This window comes from Melozone crissalis, unplaced genomic scaffold (assembly GCF_028551555.1).
Source record: "Melozone crissalis strain CALT ecotype California unplaced genomic scaffold, PUWL_Pcris_2 ptg000013l_1, whole genome shotgun sequence".
NCBI lineage: Eukaryota > Metazoa > Chordata > Aves > Passeriformes > Passerellidae > Melozone > Melozone crissalis.
In genome coordinates, this window is record NW_026535791.1 from 1 (window position 1) to 17,083 (window position 17,083).

At 39.5% G+C, this 17,083-nt stretch overlaps 1 protein-coding gene across 1 annotated transcript; it reads right to left on the reverse strand.

Moving 5' to 3' along the window:
- Positions 1-204: 204 nt before the first annotated feature.
- LOC128934079 (stromelysin-1-like) lies at positions 205-1,528 on the reverse strand (the record flags this gene model as incomplete). The annotated part of the gene is made up of 4 exons (XM_054271390.1): positions 1,424-1,528; positions 1,032-1,276; positions 431-579; positions 205-336 (listed from the first exon to the last, which is right to left on the reverse strand). Coding segments are annotated over exons 1-4 (631 nt in total), but the record flags the coding sequence as incomplete, so codon positions are not given.
- Positions 1,529-17,083: the final 15,555 nt, after the last annotated feature.

Genomic DNA, 17,083 nt, shown 5'->3' on the forward strand with positions numbered 1-17,083 from the left:
TAACTGCAGTTTGCATTAACTTCAAGGGACTGTTGTGACTGCATCCCAGATCAAAATATGCAGAACTGTTTTACTAAATTTTACTGACATTTTACATCTCAGTAAATACTGGAATTACTGCCATGGGATATGTGACTTCACAGCATCCTCAAGACAACACTTTCTGATAAAATAACAGTCAACACAATATTTAAGTTTGCCTACCACCATAAGTCGTAAATTTGGTCCAGTTTTCATCTTCATCAAAATGGGCATCTCCTCCTATCCCACTGCCAGGGGCGTAGGCATGAGCCAGAGTTCCTCCTGGACCATCAAAGGAATAGAAGTCACCGTGAACTAAAAATAAGGGGGGAAAAAAGGGATGCTTTTCATTATCTTGCTAAGAAAAAGTGACAAGTACTACGATTCCCTGACAACAGAGCTTCCTTACATCCAGCTGCAAAGGAAATCATTATATCTGCTTGACCTCCATAGACCCTGGTGAACCTCAGAGGGGTGACGCTGCTCCAGAGCTGGAAGGCTCTTGCAATTGCTTCGTCTACATCAGCTTGCAGCATGTCTGGAGTGTAGTTCAGAATCCTGTGAATTAAAGGTAAAAGGAATTAAAAGCAACCAGATCAAATGTGACTGGGACACATGGTATCAAGGTCAAATATTTTAATCTGCAACTATTTACATGTCTCAAGTGGTTTATTTCCAAAATATTTCCTTACATAACAGATAAAGATTTCACAGTTTTCTTTTATACCTTTGAGAAACCCGAACATTTATACTCAGCTGTATTCTTTCTACCCACTGAGTATATTATTCAGTAGGCTATTAGCTAACTACTGTAAAGCCCTATTTTGGTATTCGCATCGCTCTTTGGTAGCCTGAATAGTTCCCACATTCCTATCCCTTTCATCCTGAATGGAGCTTTTATATGGAGGAATACAGAAATAAATAGTAAAGAACCTGTTTACGTTACTTCTGCCTAGCATTCACAAAGCTTCCCAGAGGTGTGGAGAAAAATGTGCTCTAGTGTATGTTACCGATAGGTCACATCTTCTTTGGTCCACGTGGGGCTGCGTGGGAAGGCGCTGTATGAACGGATGTCTGGGATTCCACATCTAGGCTGCTTCATCATGTCCAGCGTCTTCTGATTCAGCTCCCCAGTCACCTCTAGCCCAAAGAATGACTGCATCTCTCGTATTTTGTCAGCCATGTGGTTGAGGTCCTTTGCTTTAAACAGAGAGTGTTTCTCTTCTTTAAAATCATAGAAGTTTTCAAGATATTTCTGATAGGGAAGAGAAAGCAACAGTTTAGATATAAAACCTTCTTTTCAAGTGCAGAGATCTGGTAATAAAATACTCTACATTGCTAATAGACCACTATGTTCATTTTCTCAATAAATTATTTCATCAGTTCTGTCCATAGTCCTTACCTTGGCAAATTGCATATCTTCTTTTTTCTTTTCTGGAGCCACTGGAAAAGCAGAGGAGCATGTAAAATATAATAACTCAAGGAAAAGAAGGATCTTTGTCTTCATCTTTGTCTCCCTGTCCTACCAGCCCTTGCTAGAAGACCTCTCAATCTCTTTTTCCTCTGTCTAAGACGCACCAGTGTTTCACTATTTATATCAGTGCTGTGCTTGCTAAAGTCAATAATGGCATGACTCAGCCTATAACATCCTCTGATTTTCCACAGAAACGCAGAAAACAAATTTGGGTTTAGAAGCAAGCAAACACATGACAGTTTACCTTGCCCAAAACCCCCTGATTTCGCAATCATATTATCGGACAGTATGTTGTTTTTTTCTTCATTCCTAAATTGGGCTGGACAAAAACTACCCCACTTTTTGGAGGTGCTGAAGTGACCTGGCTCTTTGTAGGGGTCAATAATCTGTAATTCCTCACAGTGCTTGAGAAGGGACCTCCAGAAACTGCCTTCAGTTTTCTTGAAGTCCTCTCATTCAGGACCTCAGCATACCAGGAAAAAACCCCTTCCTTTAGCCCATCTTGTACTTGATAATTTTTGTGACATTGCCAATTATAAAAAACTAATTTTTCTTTTCTTGAACCGGGCATCCCAGCATTGTTACAGAACCATTATTTGTGCTGCTGCCTGGCCCATGTAATCATGGATCTATGGACTCATCCCCTTTCTCCCTCACACCACAAAGTCTCAGCAGAGTACCCCATATCATATATCCTGGTCTGCATGTCCTATTCGCCAAGGGTGGTTTCACAACTAAAGAAGAAACGGAAGAAATCGCCCTACAGAACTAGAGGCAGCTTTGGGATAAAAGGTCTTCAGCAGAACCTCTTAATAAACTTCTCCAACATCAGATGGGAGGTGATGAGCATTTGTGCCATACATTCCAAGCTTCCCATTTTGCCAGAAGTCCTACTTTCAGTTCCTATGACCTTTTCTGAACCTGGTGCACTGCACCTCATGGAGGGATTGCAGAACCACTGTCACTTGGTGACTGTCACTCAGTGACTATTGACTGTCATTTCTGAGACATCCATCTTTGGAAACAGAATTCTCCTGTGTTGACTTAATACCCACATGCAAGTTCAAAAGGAGAAACATGAGCTAAAATTAGTCCACTTCTCTTTGAACATGAGAAAAATAAGAAAAAAGGAACCACTTCTCCAGTGAGAAAAAACATATTGGAGACTTCATAAAAACAATCCTAGCACCACAGCAGCTGAGCTCTGCAGTCTGCAAAGTGGCCTGGGGAAAGGCATGGCCTCCTTCCAAAGGAAACTGGTGTTGAACACATTGTGTGTGACCCGGGTCAGAGCCCAGGTCCCTGAACCACTGAGTGAAGTGGTACAGATGTTTATGTCTAAGGCTGCAGTAGGATGAAGGTGGCTTTGCCAATAGCCCCTGCTGCTGTGACAGGGCCCTCCTGCTCCTCCCAGCCTGGCCTGTGCTCTTGCTGTTTTCTTGTGCCCGTCTGATACCAAGTGTGTCCTCAATAAACCAATTCAGAGGGCTGAAGCTACAGGAAACAGCCCAGAAAAATAACCCAAATCCCACTAAAAATAATTTGATGCTGAAGTTATCAAATGCACTGGCACCCTAAGAGATGAGAAGGGTCTCCATGAAGGAGGGGTGGGATATCATGGATAGGAATAGTGGTGCAGGAAGGCTGAGAAGCTAAGACTTCTTTGGCAGCAGCAGGGTTTCTCTCTGCTGGTCATGGAAGAGCATCCCAAGCTGCATTTGTAGGGTATGATGTTTGCATTTCCATATAGAACTCCAGAAAAGCGGAGGGACATTTGAAATACTGCGTTTTTCTCTGTGCCTGGCAGCAGCAGCTTGCATATGGCACTTATCCTCTGCTTTCAGCTGAATGTTTTGTAAACACCCTGTTTGCTGTGTTCAGGGGAGGATCTGTCAGAGCATGAGATGCAGCACACCCAGTTGGCAAACATTGCAGTGAGCCTTTTTGGATGTTTAGGAAGATTTTCTTTCTCTGTGACTTTTGCACAGCTGCCAATAGACATGTTGCATCTCCAGCTGTTGGTTTCTCCTTCCAGATCCTGTTGCCTGCATGCTCAAGCTGACATTTATGGAGTGGCTGGTGCGTGTTGGGAGAAAGAGCTGTACCTTGCCTTGGATTTGGCAGCACAAATGATGCAAATTCACTGCTGAGAAGTCTGCATGGCTCTGAGATGTGTGAGCAAGTGTGACATTTACACATGGATCCAAGAGATGACTTGCCTTCTTATTCTGAACCCTAAGATAGCAATCTTAGTGTTCAAACTAATGTGGGTATTCAGTCCCGGGTTTAATCCCGGGTACTGCAGGATAAAAACAGAAGCTGTGTTGTGGCTTTAATCAAAAGTTTAAAGTGTTTGAAAATTACATTGCCAGGGGACACAGTGAAGTTTTACTTCAAAGTACTTTTACTGAAGTTTTACTGGCAAAGACGCAGCTAGAATTTGAATGGAGTGAGCTGAGCTGATACCTCACATGGCACTCTTGCCTTACCTACAGCTCAACTATTTGATGAATTCTGCTTCAGGGGTGCCCAGAATCACTTAAATAAAGCAGGTCAGATGCCTGTTTCATGCCTTGGTCCCATAGGTAAAGGGATGCTGTTATTCCCATCCCAGTCCTGGGAAGTCGATCCCTCCTTTGCCCTGAAGTCGCTGTTGTCCTTCTGCTGGGCTGGAGACCATGTAGATGCCAGGGGTGACTTGCCAGCTTATGCAGCAGTGAAGCAGCCAGACTGGGTCCAGGAATAGTGCTCATTTCTTCCCTCAGCTCATTAGCACTCAGACTCATTCGTCCCATATCGCCAGCAGTTAACCACACACTCGGGGACAAGAGTGGGTGCTTTCCCAGGAAGACCCCTGCAGCAGAACAGAGCATTTCACTGAAAGCCTGCCAACATCAAGGCTAATATTCTTCCACCACAGAACTGTTTGTCCTCTGGCAGTGAAATTTGTATTATCCTGTGGGGTCTAGTCCAAGTGCCAGGGTTTTTAGAGGATTTGTCAAACTTCTACCTGGGAATTTTGCCATTTCTTTTTTTTTTTTTTTTTCTTCTATGGAGATTTCATCCAGAAATGTCATTCCAGTTCTGCTTGGCATGTTTGACTTATGGAAAGAAGTAGAAGGACAGAAGGATACTTAACACAGTCATCTAAACAATTGTCATTAACTCTACAAACAACAGCAAATTAAGTCAAAAGAAGCTTGAACTAATAACATACACAGACACAGACACAGACACACACACACACACACACACACTATAATTTCACCTCCTAAACTTTTTAGAAGGATCTGTAGATGTCTTCTTTTCCACCTCCCCTTCACTCACGCTGTTTCCAAACTCTCCCTACTTGTGCTAAACATGCAGGATGTGTTATAAAGGTCTTGGACATGCCTGGACATGGAAGAAGCTGCTGGTTTCTTTCACTTGAACAGAATTGGGAAATAAATCCATACAAAGAGATTCTGGGACTTGAGGAACAATAAGTGAACAGAAAAAAGACTTAAGCCCTTTACATTATGAGCCAGTCTTTAATAAATAACAGCTGGATCATAGCATCTAAGTGGTTGGGGGAAGTAGGCAAGCAGAACATTTGTGATGTGGAAAAAGGAAGGTCCGCTATTAAAAGACTCAGAAAAAACAGAGAATATTTACTGAAAATGAAACTTTCAGTCTCTTTCTGCAAGACAGTATTGTGAGAGTATTGAAGCTGAGCCTGAAAAAGGTATTGACTCGAATTCCATGATTTTTCCTGTATATCCATTTATCAGTGGAATCTCTTCATTCTGCTTTTCTAATATACAGCTTCTAATAGTATCTCTCACTTTTCTACTTCATCTAAGCATTTTGTCCAAGTTTCATTGCAAACTGAGAGATAGCATGTAGAGGTAGACTCAATAGCTGATCTTAATTACCCAGGAATTTGGAGATTTTTGATGTCTGTATCCTTGAGTATTATTAGCAATATCAAAGGTGAAATCACTTCCGTATTTGTATTTTGTATATAAACAAGTTTCTTAAGCTGCATGTCATTTCCTCTCAGCAATGTCTGACTTGGTAGCTTAGAAGGCAAGGTCACTGAGTGATTGCGTTGGTGTTATATTATCCATCAGTGAATAAGAGGTGTGACAGAATCCAATGCCCGAGAACTCTGGGGTTTGCAGGACCTAAACTGGAATATGAAAGTTGGAAATAATAGCACCCTTATTTCATATGTGGCAATGTACTGGGGTCATACTCTGAATTTGGACATGGCCTGAGCAATAGGCATGACAGGAAGCACTGTGGTTGTGATACACAATTAATTCACTGTTTCCTCTTTACCATTCTGGCCCCTATGACACTCAGGCTGTCACACCAAACCATTGAAGTAAATGAAATGTGGGCAGGATCCTGCCTTTCCTTCTGAAGGGGATGGCCAGTAAAATGTTGCAGTTCTCTCTCCTTCCAAGCACAGTCTTTTATGGTCAAGGACCTGTGGGATTCTTATTCTCTTGTAAAGGATATGAATAAGCTGCCAGATCTCTGGTTGTTAATTAAGGTGATGGGTTTTTAGACTCAAGAAGATTTACTGTAGTTTTTTGGTTGTGTAGAGAAGAAGAAAGTCCACAGAAGATGATTTCTGATGTGTGGTTGATCATCCCATCTCTTTAAAACTGCTTAAACAGTTGACTTTGCTAAGTCCATTAGCCATATTTTTAATATATTATATGCTAATGTTATATGAACTCCACTGCAATGCTTTGAACCAAATATTAGGAACAGATAGGGAACTTTGCCATGTAAAGAACCTCCTAACTTTTCTGGAATTCCTTTTCATATGGACTGGAAAAAGCTGAAAGCTTTTACAATTTGACTTGGCAGCCCTTAGATATTTAGCCAGCTCACTATTGATGCATGAAACAAAAGACACCGCCATGAGAAGCCTGGGTTCTCTGTCCAAAAAAGACCTGAGAAAGGGGAGTGAGTGAGGAGGCACTCTAGGAAACAGTCTGCCATCCTGCTCTCATATGTCATGGTCTGTCGTGGTTTGAGAATAATTTGAAAATTATGTTATCAACTACTGGCAGTCATTTTATGTAGAAGTCCACATTGATCCTTAAATAGCTGCCAGTAGAACATGAGTACCAAATATAAACTTTACCCTGATTACTTACCTCCTTTATCTGGAGACCAAAATCATTTGTGCAATCAATCCTTTCTCTATTTTGATGAATAAAATGGTGATTCCCACCTTGGAGCCATGTCTGCTCAGAGGAAACCTGACAAAGGTTTCACTTAGCAGAAGGAGATCTTTGAACAATGTGATGAATAGGGAAATCTTTAGATGCTAGCGTAGAAGACCAGGGTGCAATTTAGCAGCTTTGTAATAAAATTGACAATGAAATGTTTTAGTGATGTTCTAGAACAAGAAGTCACAGAGCAGAGGGCAATTGCTAAATATAAGAAGCCAAAAGAATTGTATACAAATTGTACGTCTAAAAGATGAAAAATATTTATTTAGTTTAAACTCTTGTAAAAAAAAGGCTAGTCAACATCTCAAACCACTTCTTTAAAGATGCTGACTAGTGAACTTGCTGTTATTGTGCATTTGTGGAAATGCTAAGCTAAAAGTAAGTAATTTACTTTCTACATCTCTTTTACTCTTGCATACAAAAGAATATTCCTATTTTGAATACCAGTTCAAGTAATCAAATGCCACAGTTAACACATTAAACTGCCTTGGAAAATAATTTCAAAATGTTTCTTGACTAAAAAAGAGATGCATTTAATAAATATTGCAAGTATTAAATTCACAATCCATTTAATTTATATGGAAAAAAATTACTTTGAACATATGATTCTTGTAGTTAACAAAGAGCCGCTTGTGATCTCAAGAATGCAGAGTACAGATATGAAATTACTAATTAATATGTCAGTAAGACACTTTCCAGCAGTGTCTTTCTCCAGCTCACCACTATGTGCTGGCACAGGGATTACTGAATATCTAGCTGAGATATTCAAATGATACCTCACTCAAGATAAGTTGAGCTGTAAAACCTTTGCAACTTTAATTGCTAATTAAATCCAAGTGATCTGAGTGAAGAGTGTCAGGGAGGGACGTGCTCTGCTGTGGAGCAGAGGAAGAGGCTTCTGGGCAGCAGTTTCTCCAGCTGTCACTGCTGAGGATGGCACATGGGCCAAGCTTGCATGTGCAGTCATGAACATGGACAGGGATTAAGTTTCAGATAATAAATTGAAATATTTTTTCATGCTCACAATGTTCTCAAGGAATTGGACTCACATGACTTAATTGGAAATGATTATCCAGTGGCCTCCAGCTAATTAAAAAAAACACAAGACAGGCTCATCAGGATGTTGCTTCACTACAGTTTTGTAAGACTTGATCACAGCCTTTTTTCTCCAAAATGCCCTGGGATATTACTTCACATGCTAAAGACATGCTAAACTGTACCCAGATTTAAGAGAAGTTCTTCAGGTGTATGTGAACAGAAGGAAGTGCTGTGGGTTGTCATGGAGTTTGAGGAATGAAGTAATAGGCAGCTGTGTAATTCAGAATGATTTTTCCCTAGATCATGCATTTACAAGACACACAGGACTTGTCAGTGCATCTCCTCTGCCCTGCCTGTAAACACTTCATCACAAGCCCAGTATGATTTCCAGCTCATAGGTGAACTTCATGCAGAGGAAGGCACTTCATCCAGGGTACCATGTACTCTCTCAGTAGCTAGCTGGGGTAAACTAAGGGAAGCTTACACAATGCCTTTGACAGATGTGCTGGACCCCAAATCACACACCTCAGCATCAACACACACACCATTAGGGCACATCATTAGCTCTCTCCCAGTCACTACCCACTGTCCACGGGTCAAAACTTGTCTTTCTCTTTTTTTTGCAGTGATAACTATATTATTTCTTTTCCCCAGGAAATTTTGGTTTGCCTTACCTGTATCTTAGTAGCAGTTTCCTCAGTCCCACATATGGCAACCATCTTTCCCTATAGACATTACATAATACACCGGTAGCTAAACTGTAAAAAAAAAATCTCATATTGCATTTCATTCTAAAGTCATCTGCTTCTCTTTCAAACATCCAAAAAATTATTTTTACTGGCATGAACATTTTACTGTCTAGTAAGAGTTTCTTTTTTCTATGCCATGTAGCAAATAGATACCTGCAACATCAAAAAATTGTTAGGAAATTCAGTTTAATTAATAGTACAAATGTCAAAAGGCCATAGGGAATAGGCTGTGGGTTTTTGAATATACTTTAAAAACTTACTTTTTTCATAATTTATGTTCTTGAAGCGGCTACTGATCTTTGGACTTGCACTGCAAAATATAAAGTTAGAATTTTCCAAGGTGACACTGGATTATCCTTTCAAACACAATAATTCCCAAAGGAGCTACACTATAGGGAATTTGTCTTTGCAGTATCCAAATTTTGTTTTGTCAGAACTGGGATGCTGTGTAAAGAGGATCATTAGTTCATTTCTCTAATATCTGTGTCATATAGTCTCTCCTTATTCTACTTGAGAACACAAATAATATTTATGAAGCAATTAAAAAGGCAACAAAATAGACAGGGATATTATCATTCTATTAACAGTACATGGAAAAAGAATAAAGGGAATAATTGTTTTTGTTGTCCAGGTATTATTAATGTTAGTTGAAGACATCCAGTGAAAGGAAAGCAGGAACATTTCAAACCTTGGTTTCTTTTTAATCTGAAAACCCTCATTCTTTTGACCTGTCAACATTCTTCAAGTGACAGGGGTATCTTCCTTTATATTCTAGGAAAACGTAAAGGTGAGGAAAACATATTTGTTTAAAAAACAGTTCATCCCAATACATCTGAAACTGACTTCTAAGACAACATCTAGCAATTATTTCCATGGTTTATTTCTTCTGAAAAGAAATATTGTGTACAGTTTGTTCCCAAGTACTGCAAAGAAAGGACTTCTTGTCTCCTTTTATGATGATTTGAGAATATACTCACTTGTCATTGTAGGATAAAATTAAGAAAAGTATGATTGACATGAAACATTGTTCACTTTATGTAAAGTGAGAAAGAATCTGGTGTGAGTTTCCTTTGGTGTTAATAGAGATTTAAGTGATGGAAAAGTGAAAAAATTCTCCTGTTGCAATAAGGGCTCAAACATGGCTCAATTAGAATAAAAATCATAGTTGGAAAAGAAAGTGAAATAAATTGCTGCCCATTTGGGAAATTCAATAATACGGAATATGAGTTAATCATGAATATGTGTTAAAAGTAATCATACAAGACTCTTAAATTGTTAATAGAGAATTTTTCGCTATTTCTCAAACATAATATGGTTGGCAACTCCTTGTTTTTCTTTGTTCCAACAATAAAATTTCCCTTTCCCTTAAAATATATAATAGTCAAAACCACCCAAAATTTCCCACATTATGTTTTAGCTCTTCCAAACTTCTGCACCACTTATTACTTCACATATTCAGAAACCATTTCCTGCTCAAAGCTGACAAATAAAGGGAAAGGGTTATTTAAAAAAAATTTAAACCACATTAAATTCAGAAAGTGTTGAGTAGCAAGAGCACTGAAAATATTAAATATAGTTTTCCTCCTGAACTTGTAAAATTTTGGTTTCTGGTTTTACACATTTTTAAATACTATTAAACTAAGGCTACTATTATTAATACTATTAATAGTATTACTACCACTATTAATAGTAGCACTACTACTGTTTAATACTACTAAATTAAGATCCAGTCAAATATATATTGCTTGTAACATATATTTTGAATTTAACAGGAAAAAATTTTCCTTGAAACACGTCATTTAAAAGAGCAGTAATGTTCACCTAAGTGCTCAGAAACAGAAATATGTAGTTTTTAACCTTACGCTGGTGCCCTAGCCGATGTACATATCTATCAATGCTCTTTACTTATGAACCTACCTCATATACAGAGCAACACAACCATAAAGAGGGGCAATTATGGTGAAAGAATAAAGTTCAGAGCTCTGATGTTTCTCTCTCACAGTCTGTTTTTCCTGTGCTTGGGTCCGGACAACATCCTCAGTACAAAACTATTGTACTACAGATGAATTATCACTCTCAGGTGCACATGAAAGATTGAAACACTGCTCTACTGCAAAGAAAATGAAAGTAGCAATCTTTGTTGAAAACTACCTTGTAATCCCCAAACTGCAATAATCATACCCATCAGAGCAGGGAAAGACCAGCACTCAAAGCAGCACTTGTGGTTTCATCTGTCACGGCTAATAATGGCATCTTCATGGCTAAGAATGGTTCTTAAACAGAACCTGTCTTTGCGCCTAAAGGCAGATGGAGAGAAGGAGAGATGGACAACTTCAGTAGCTGTTTATACACCTTGCTTATCCTGTCTACCCTAGACAAAAACTAGTAAGATTTCTGGATGCACAGTTGACCTTGGAGGGGAGATAATTTACAGGAAAAGGAAAGGATATTCTTTCAGTGAACTAGCAGGGCCTGAAGGAGAAGAACCTGAATGGAGCTATTTGTACCTGCAGACAAACTGCTTTAGAGTACTGGAGTATTTTTCTGCAGTCATGTCCTTTGTTAGTACTAATCCCCACACAATAAGCTTGAGGCTCAGTTGCACTTTTATCTGTGCAAAGACAGGGATAGACTTTGCTGGTAGTGCAGCTCCCATTACTCTTAAGAAGTATCTGGGAAACAGAATTCACTGAAACTCCCTGAAATAACTCCTTGAAGACAGAGTGAAACAGCACTTAGAGAGTTTCCTCTGTTTGTCCACTGACCACAAAAAGGCTTTTATAACAGTGACATAAGTCCTTCCACGAGAGATGTTCCACATTTTCATGCAGCTGTACAAGCAATTCTTTATTTTTCCTTTTAGTAAAACAGTGTGAAAACCAGCTGGCTGTCATGTTAACTACCAAATCATTAGCACAGGGAATTGGAAACACAGTCAAGAGTGTGTTCTGCTCACAAGCAATTTACAGATTCCTATATATATTTGACCAATTATAAATTAAAGTGTTGATACAAGAAGGATAATGAAAAAGGAAAAAAAAATCCTGTTTGCTATTACACAAAGACTAATGTGGAAAGTGCAATAGGATTTTCATCATCCTATAGTATCTTGTCCCCAAGGCAGTAAAAGAAACATATTTAGTTAATTTTTCTGAGGAGTTTTTTAGGAAAAAATTCTGTAGTGCTGTCATTGGTACCATACTTAAGTTGTGCAATTAAATAGAAAGCACCAATATATCTCAGTGCCTCCCAGCAGGCATTTCAGGACAGGAGCATTTAACCTAAATGTATTGCTAAAATATCCTTTTATCTCAGTAATCCATATCAATTTTCTTGAAGCTGATTCTTTTGTAAGAGCATTAAAATGATGCATGACTCAGGTGTTTACAAATTATTTAGCACAGTGAGTCAATTAGAAGTATCTGCTTGAGGCTCTGTTCTGGAGTGAAGAATTTGCATTTTGCTGAAGCAGTCACGTACCCACTTCCACACCTTGCAGAACAGATCTGGTGGGGACTGAGCAAATGCCCAGGAGACTCAGGTCTGTGGGAATGAGGAAGCACCAGTGGGACAGGGGAATATTGTGAAAATCACACATGCTTTAAGGAAGGCCTGGGCACTGATCCTTCCCAAGAAGTAGCTAAGGCAAATAGTTCAGGGAATTTCCTTGAAAGAAAATATTCACTGTGTGTCTCCTTGAGTCTGGGGCACAGGCAATTTCATAAGTAGTGTCATTGGTATCAGTTCAGGAGAGGCAGCACCACATGTGTGTCATGTAGGAAATGCTCTGCACCCACTGGAAGCCTCCTGGGGACACCTACCCAGGTCAACAAGGAGTGTCACCCGCTGGTCCTGGAAAGTACAGTGTGCCTTGTGCCCTCCTGTGGCTGAGCTTTTGTGCCCTTCCTGCTCCAGAATGACCCCTTCTAGAGGAGCTGTCAGCCAGGGTGCCAGGCTGTGCCCAAAGGCCCTGCCTGCAGGGTGGCACCTGGCCCTGGGGGTGGGCTTGAGCCCTGAACCCCACAGTCAGTCACCTGCCCCCTGTCCCTGCCAGCTGAGTAGCCCTGGTGTCTCTTTGGACCATAACAGGCCAAATTTGCCCCACAGGCCACAGTAGCTGCCAAAGCTGGTAACTAGCTGAATTCAGGAAAAGGCTCCTCCCTTCCTTTCCCCAGCGCTGCGCCCGAGCCCAGGTTCCTCAGTCCCCATCCCAGGAGCAGAGCCTGCCTGAGGAGCAGCTGCCACCCCTTACAGGCTCTCACTGTGCTTGGCAGAGAGGCCACTGCCCTCACCTTCTCTCTTGCCAGAACAGGGGAGATGGACCTACAAGCTCAGCTGGAGTCTACTGAGGTCTCACTTTAGAATGCTTAACTGGAGGACTAATCTGGGTTTGTCACTTGCACAATGTTGATCAGCCTGGGCTGTTTATTTTCTTTATAATAACAAAAGCTTTGTGAGAAAAGATAAAACTGAGAGATGGAATCAGCAATCCCTCAACAGAGATTTGCCTTGCCTCCATTTCCCTGTTATCAATAACTGCTAAAATTTGGCTTGTTTCTGTCTTTTCCCACACTTCTACACTATTTATCCAAAAGCATTATTGACCACAGAGGCTTCCTGAATCCTTCTGCATCATCTGTCTTTTTGTCTTCAAGTGTAGTTTGAAAATATTTGTACAATGAAGATTCACTTATTCAAAACAATTGTTTGTAAGTGAATATATCACTTCTCTTCCTTTTTGCTATTTTATATTATTTATTTTATATTTTCTTACCAATCCTTATTAATTTATTTTTTCTCTTGCATAATAGTCCTGAATTTTAACTCTGGATTTTTTAAACTCAAGTCATTGTTAATTTTTGACTGTAAACAGAGACAGACATTAAAATGCTGACCGCTTCCAAACATAGTAGATAGTATTTCAGAACAAGAATCCAAGGCCAAAGTTAACAATAACATGGCAGAACAAAAGTGTGAGTGGACCATAATTATTCATGTGTGCAAATTGTGGGCTGATCTGAGAAACAAGAAAGGGATGATCAGTTAGTCTTAAGCATTATGATGTGATGGAATAAAAACAAACAAGTCACTTCAAAAGAAAAGAAATTTATCTGGATCAAAATTTTGTGCAGTTGAATATCTCACTGAGATCCCTGTGTTGATTCTGATAGTATTGGAATTCTTTTAGAGAAATAAAAGCTATGAAAGTCATATTCAGGAATGAAATTAATTTATCCATCACTCATATCTTAGTGTTGGATCTCTCCTTTTGAAAGATTAGCCTACAGAGAATGTGATTCATCTCACCTAAAGTACACACTTAAAATACATTAAAAAGAGCTTTATACATAGATTCTGTTGTTTTGCTTTAACAAATGCATAAGATCAAAGGGAATAGAATGGATTTGCATTTATGCTTCATGCCATCTTCCTAACAAAAACCAGCTGCAAGGTCCAAACAGACCTTGGTATTATAGTTGACATGGTGATTAACAGCAATCAGTGCCCCACTATGAAATATTTCTTTTTTGGCTTTGATTTTGCTAAGTGGCTACAAAGTGTGAAAAGTCATTTACTGACTAAGTCATGGTGTCTAGAATTTCATTGGATAAAATCAATGAATTGATCAGAAGTTAGCTGGAGTAAAATATCCAGCTACTCGAATGAGAAGGGATCTGAATTTTCTGAGGGTCTAAAGGTGAAAAGAAACTGGATGCCCCAAAGACAAAAGCTTTGAAAAGTACTTCAATGTATCAGAATGTTAGTTATTTGATTTAAAAAAAAAAATCAAAAGCAGGGGTATTATACATAAAGTCAGAAACCTGGCTAAACCTAAGACAAATCTTTCAAAAATGTAGCAGCTCCATAGATTTTTCTAGGCTAGGAGCACAGTCATCCAGTTTCCTAACTGCAGTCAATGAAGAAAAACAGATGCCTTCAGACAGAAGCTGAAATATTAGTGGTGTGAATCACTTTTTGTCTACCTTTCTTCATTCACTGAATGGGAACAGAGGACAATTTTGCATCTGGCTTAGCATTTCATTTAGAGCCCGTTACTCTGGTAAAAGTTAGTCCATGTGGTGAGAAGCTGGTGTCCATGCAAAGAGAAGGGGACCCCAACAACAACCCAACACAGCATCACAGGAGCACATCTGGCCTCCCAAAGGCTGGCATGTGCTTGCTCGGAATATGTGATCAGCCCAGATGTAAGAAAGATTCCTCTTAACACCACATTCAGTAGGTCATGATGGCTTCAGCCCTTTACCTCTGCTATGGCTCAGTCCTCAATCTGCACAAAAGGAGATACCTGAAGAAATGAGCCATTGTTGAACAGTGGAGTTGATTAAGCAATTTGTACAACCTCAAGGATGTCCCAGGATTAGAGAACAAGATTGCAAAACAACCAGAGTTCCTTAGGTAATGTAAGTCAGGTTTAGCTTATGAATATGAACGAAGTGTTTTGTCCTTATTTAGAGCATTAATCTACCTTCAATAACAGCCAAATCTTTCTACTTTCTTTATTCATTTAGCCAGAAAATCTTTTTGCTTTGTTTCAAGTGTTTTTGTCTCTGTGATAAAGGTGAAAATTGTTTCACTTACATAGCTCATGGTGCCAGTATGACCAGCCATGGGACATGAGGCAATGGAATGAAGCTGCCTCAGGGCAAATTCAGATTGGACACCAGGAAAAGGTTTTTCACCGAGACAGCTGTCAGTCACTGGAACAGGTTGCCCAGGGAAATTATCATGGCACCAAGGCTGCCAGAGTTCTGGAAACTAATCGCCAAGCCACTGGGTTTTGCCTTCACATCAATAAATATTTATTAAAACCAAACTCATTCTTAAACCAAAATAATTTATATCTTTCAAAAAAAAAAAAAAACAAACTATGTTTCTTTCACAATCAATCAGTTCTACTTGAAAGATACCTCACCTTAAACTCAAATTGAAATAATGCACATGATGTCAGTTATCTGACTTTAAGTCATCCCTTACCCAATGAATGCAAATAATTTACTTTAACTCAGAAGAGATTGCATGGACAGAAGTATTCATTATTAATAAAGAAGTAATAACTCCACTGTGCTCCTTCTGTTGTTTTTGTCTCACAGCTAATTATGAAAAAAGGAGTTTTACAATTTATCCTGCAGTTCTGATTGTTTTCTTCTTCTGTTACATACCTAGCTGATTTTCTTCATTTTTCCTGGAACACTATGGAAGCATTTCACCAAGTCTGCTGAATAAAGCCTTTATGCAAGTGGATGTTCTTTTCTGGGTTTTTACTTTCTCTTACTTCCCTGAAGGTTGTTCTGTACCTTCCTTCACTGATTAACTGCTTTGCAATCATTTTTTCAGAGAAGTGAGTCCCTTACATTACATCATCTGCCATCATGCGTCATCACCTGTTCGCTGCCAGGTGGTTTGGGGACAAGATTGTAACAGAGAAGTGTTTGATGAAGTCTCAGGACACTTGCATTACACCTTCTTACTTGCTGATGTTTTCTGCTGGATGGTACTTGAATTCCTTTTGAAGCCTTTTAAACTAAACAACATGAAAAATTTTAAGGCATTGTGGGGTGGGCAAAGTGGGAGGAATGAGGTGCCTGATTTTTGTCATTTATCTGACAGCTGAGCCCAGGGGATCCAATCTGGATGGAAATCCTGCTTGCTTCCATGACATCCAAATGCATATACTGCTACAGAAATCACGTATCAGGGAAGGCACTAAAGCTGCTCTTTCAACACTAATCCAAACTATATTAATCTCCATTCAAGTCCTAGCAGGCATTATTTCCTGCTGCATGACATAACTCAGCCTGGTGCCTTTGTTCTTTTGCTGGGTGCAGAAAGGCCCTCCAGGTCTTTGCTATTTACTCCATGCCATCTGAAGCAAGAATGTCTGACACAGCAAATGAGAGGGGGTTTGTGGCACCTGAGAGCTGAAACAAAATTAAATTTGTGCAACCTGCTTGATGGAAATATCTAATGATTCAAAGTGAGGAAGCAGACTAGTCAGTGGGATCATGCTAGACAAGTACTACACCCACACAATAAATCTGGGATATTCCCAAGACAAAAACCCAACAGTTACTTGTGATGATCTCCAGTATGAAAAATAACGAAAAATACTGCTGAGCCTGTGGAGCAGATCCACTTTCTCACACCTGCACAGAAAAATTGTTTGAATTTGAATGTGTTTTAGCTACTTAAGTGAATTTGAAATACAGTCTCAGATACCCCAGAAGTATAACAATTTTTTGATATGTTATAAGCTGTGAGAATGACTGCAATGACTCTACCTGTGAAGGCACATCTCTGGCATGCTCACTACCACCAACTGGTGTGTTTGTTCTCTGCTCTCCTTTCATTGTAACAGGAAGGAATGAAGACCATACAACATCTAACATTTCTTCGTTAATCTCACACATGGGATTACGCTGCTTTCCTTGGCATAACTTGTGTTGAGTAGCAACTGAAATTTTTGCAGAAAGATGCATTATTTAGAACTGAACACCAAGTCTCAGTAAATCTCTCCTTTTGAGGACGCAGGATCTGATAAACCAGCT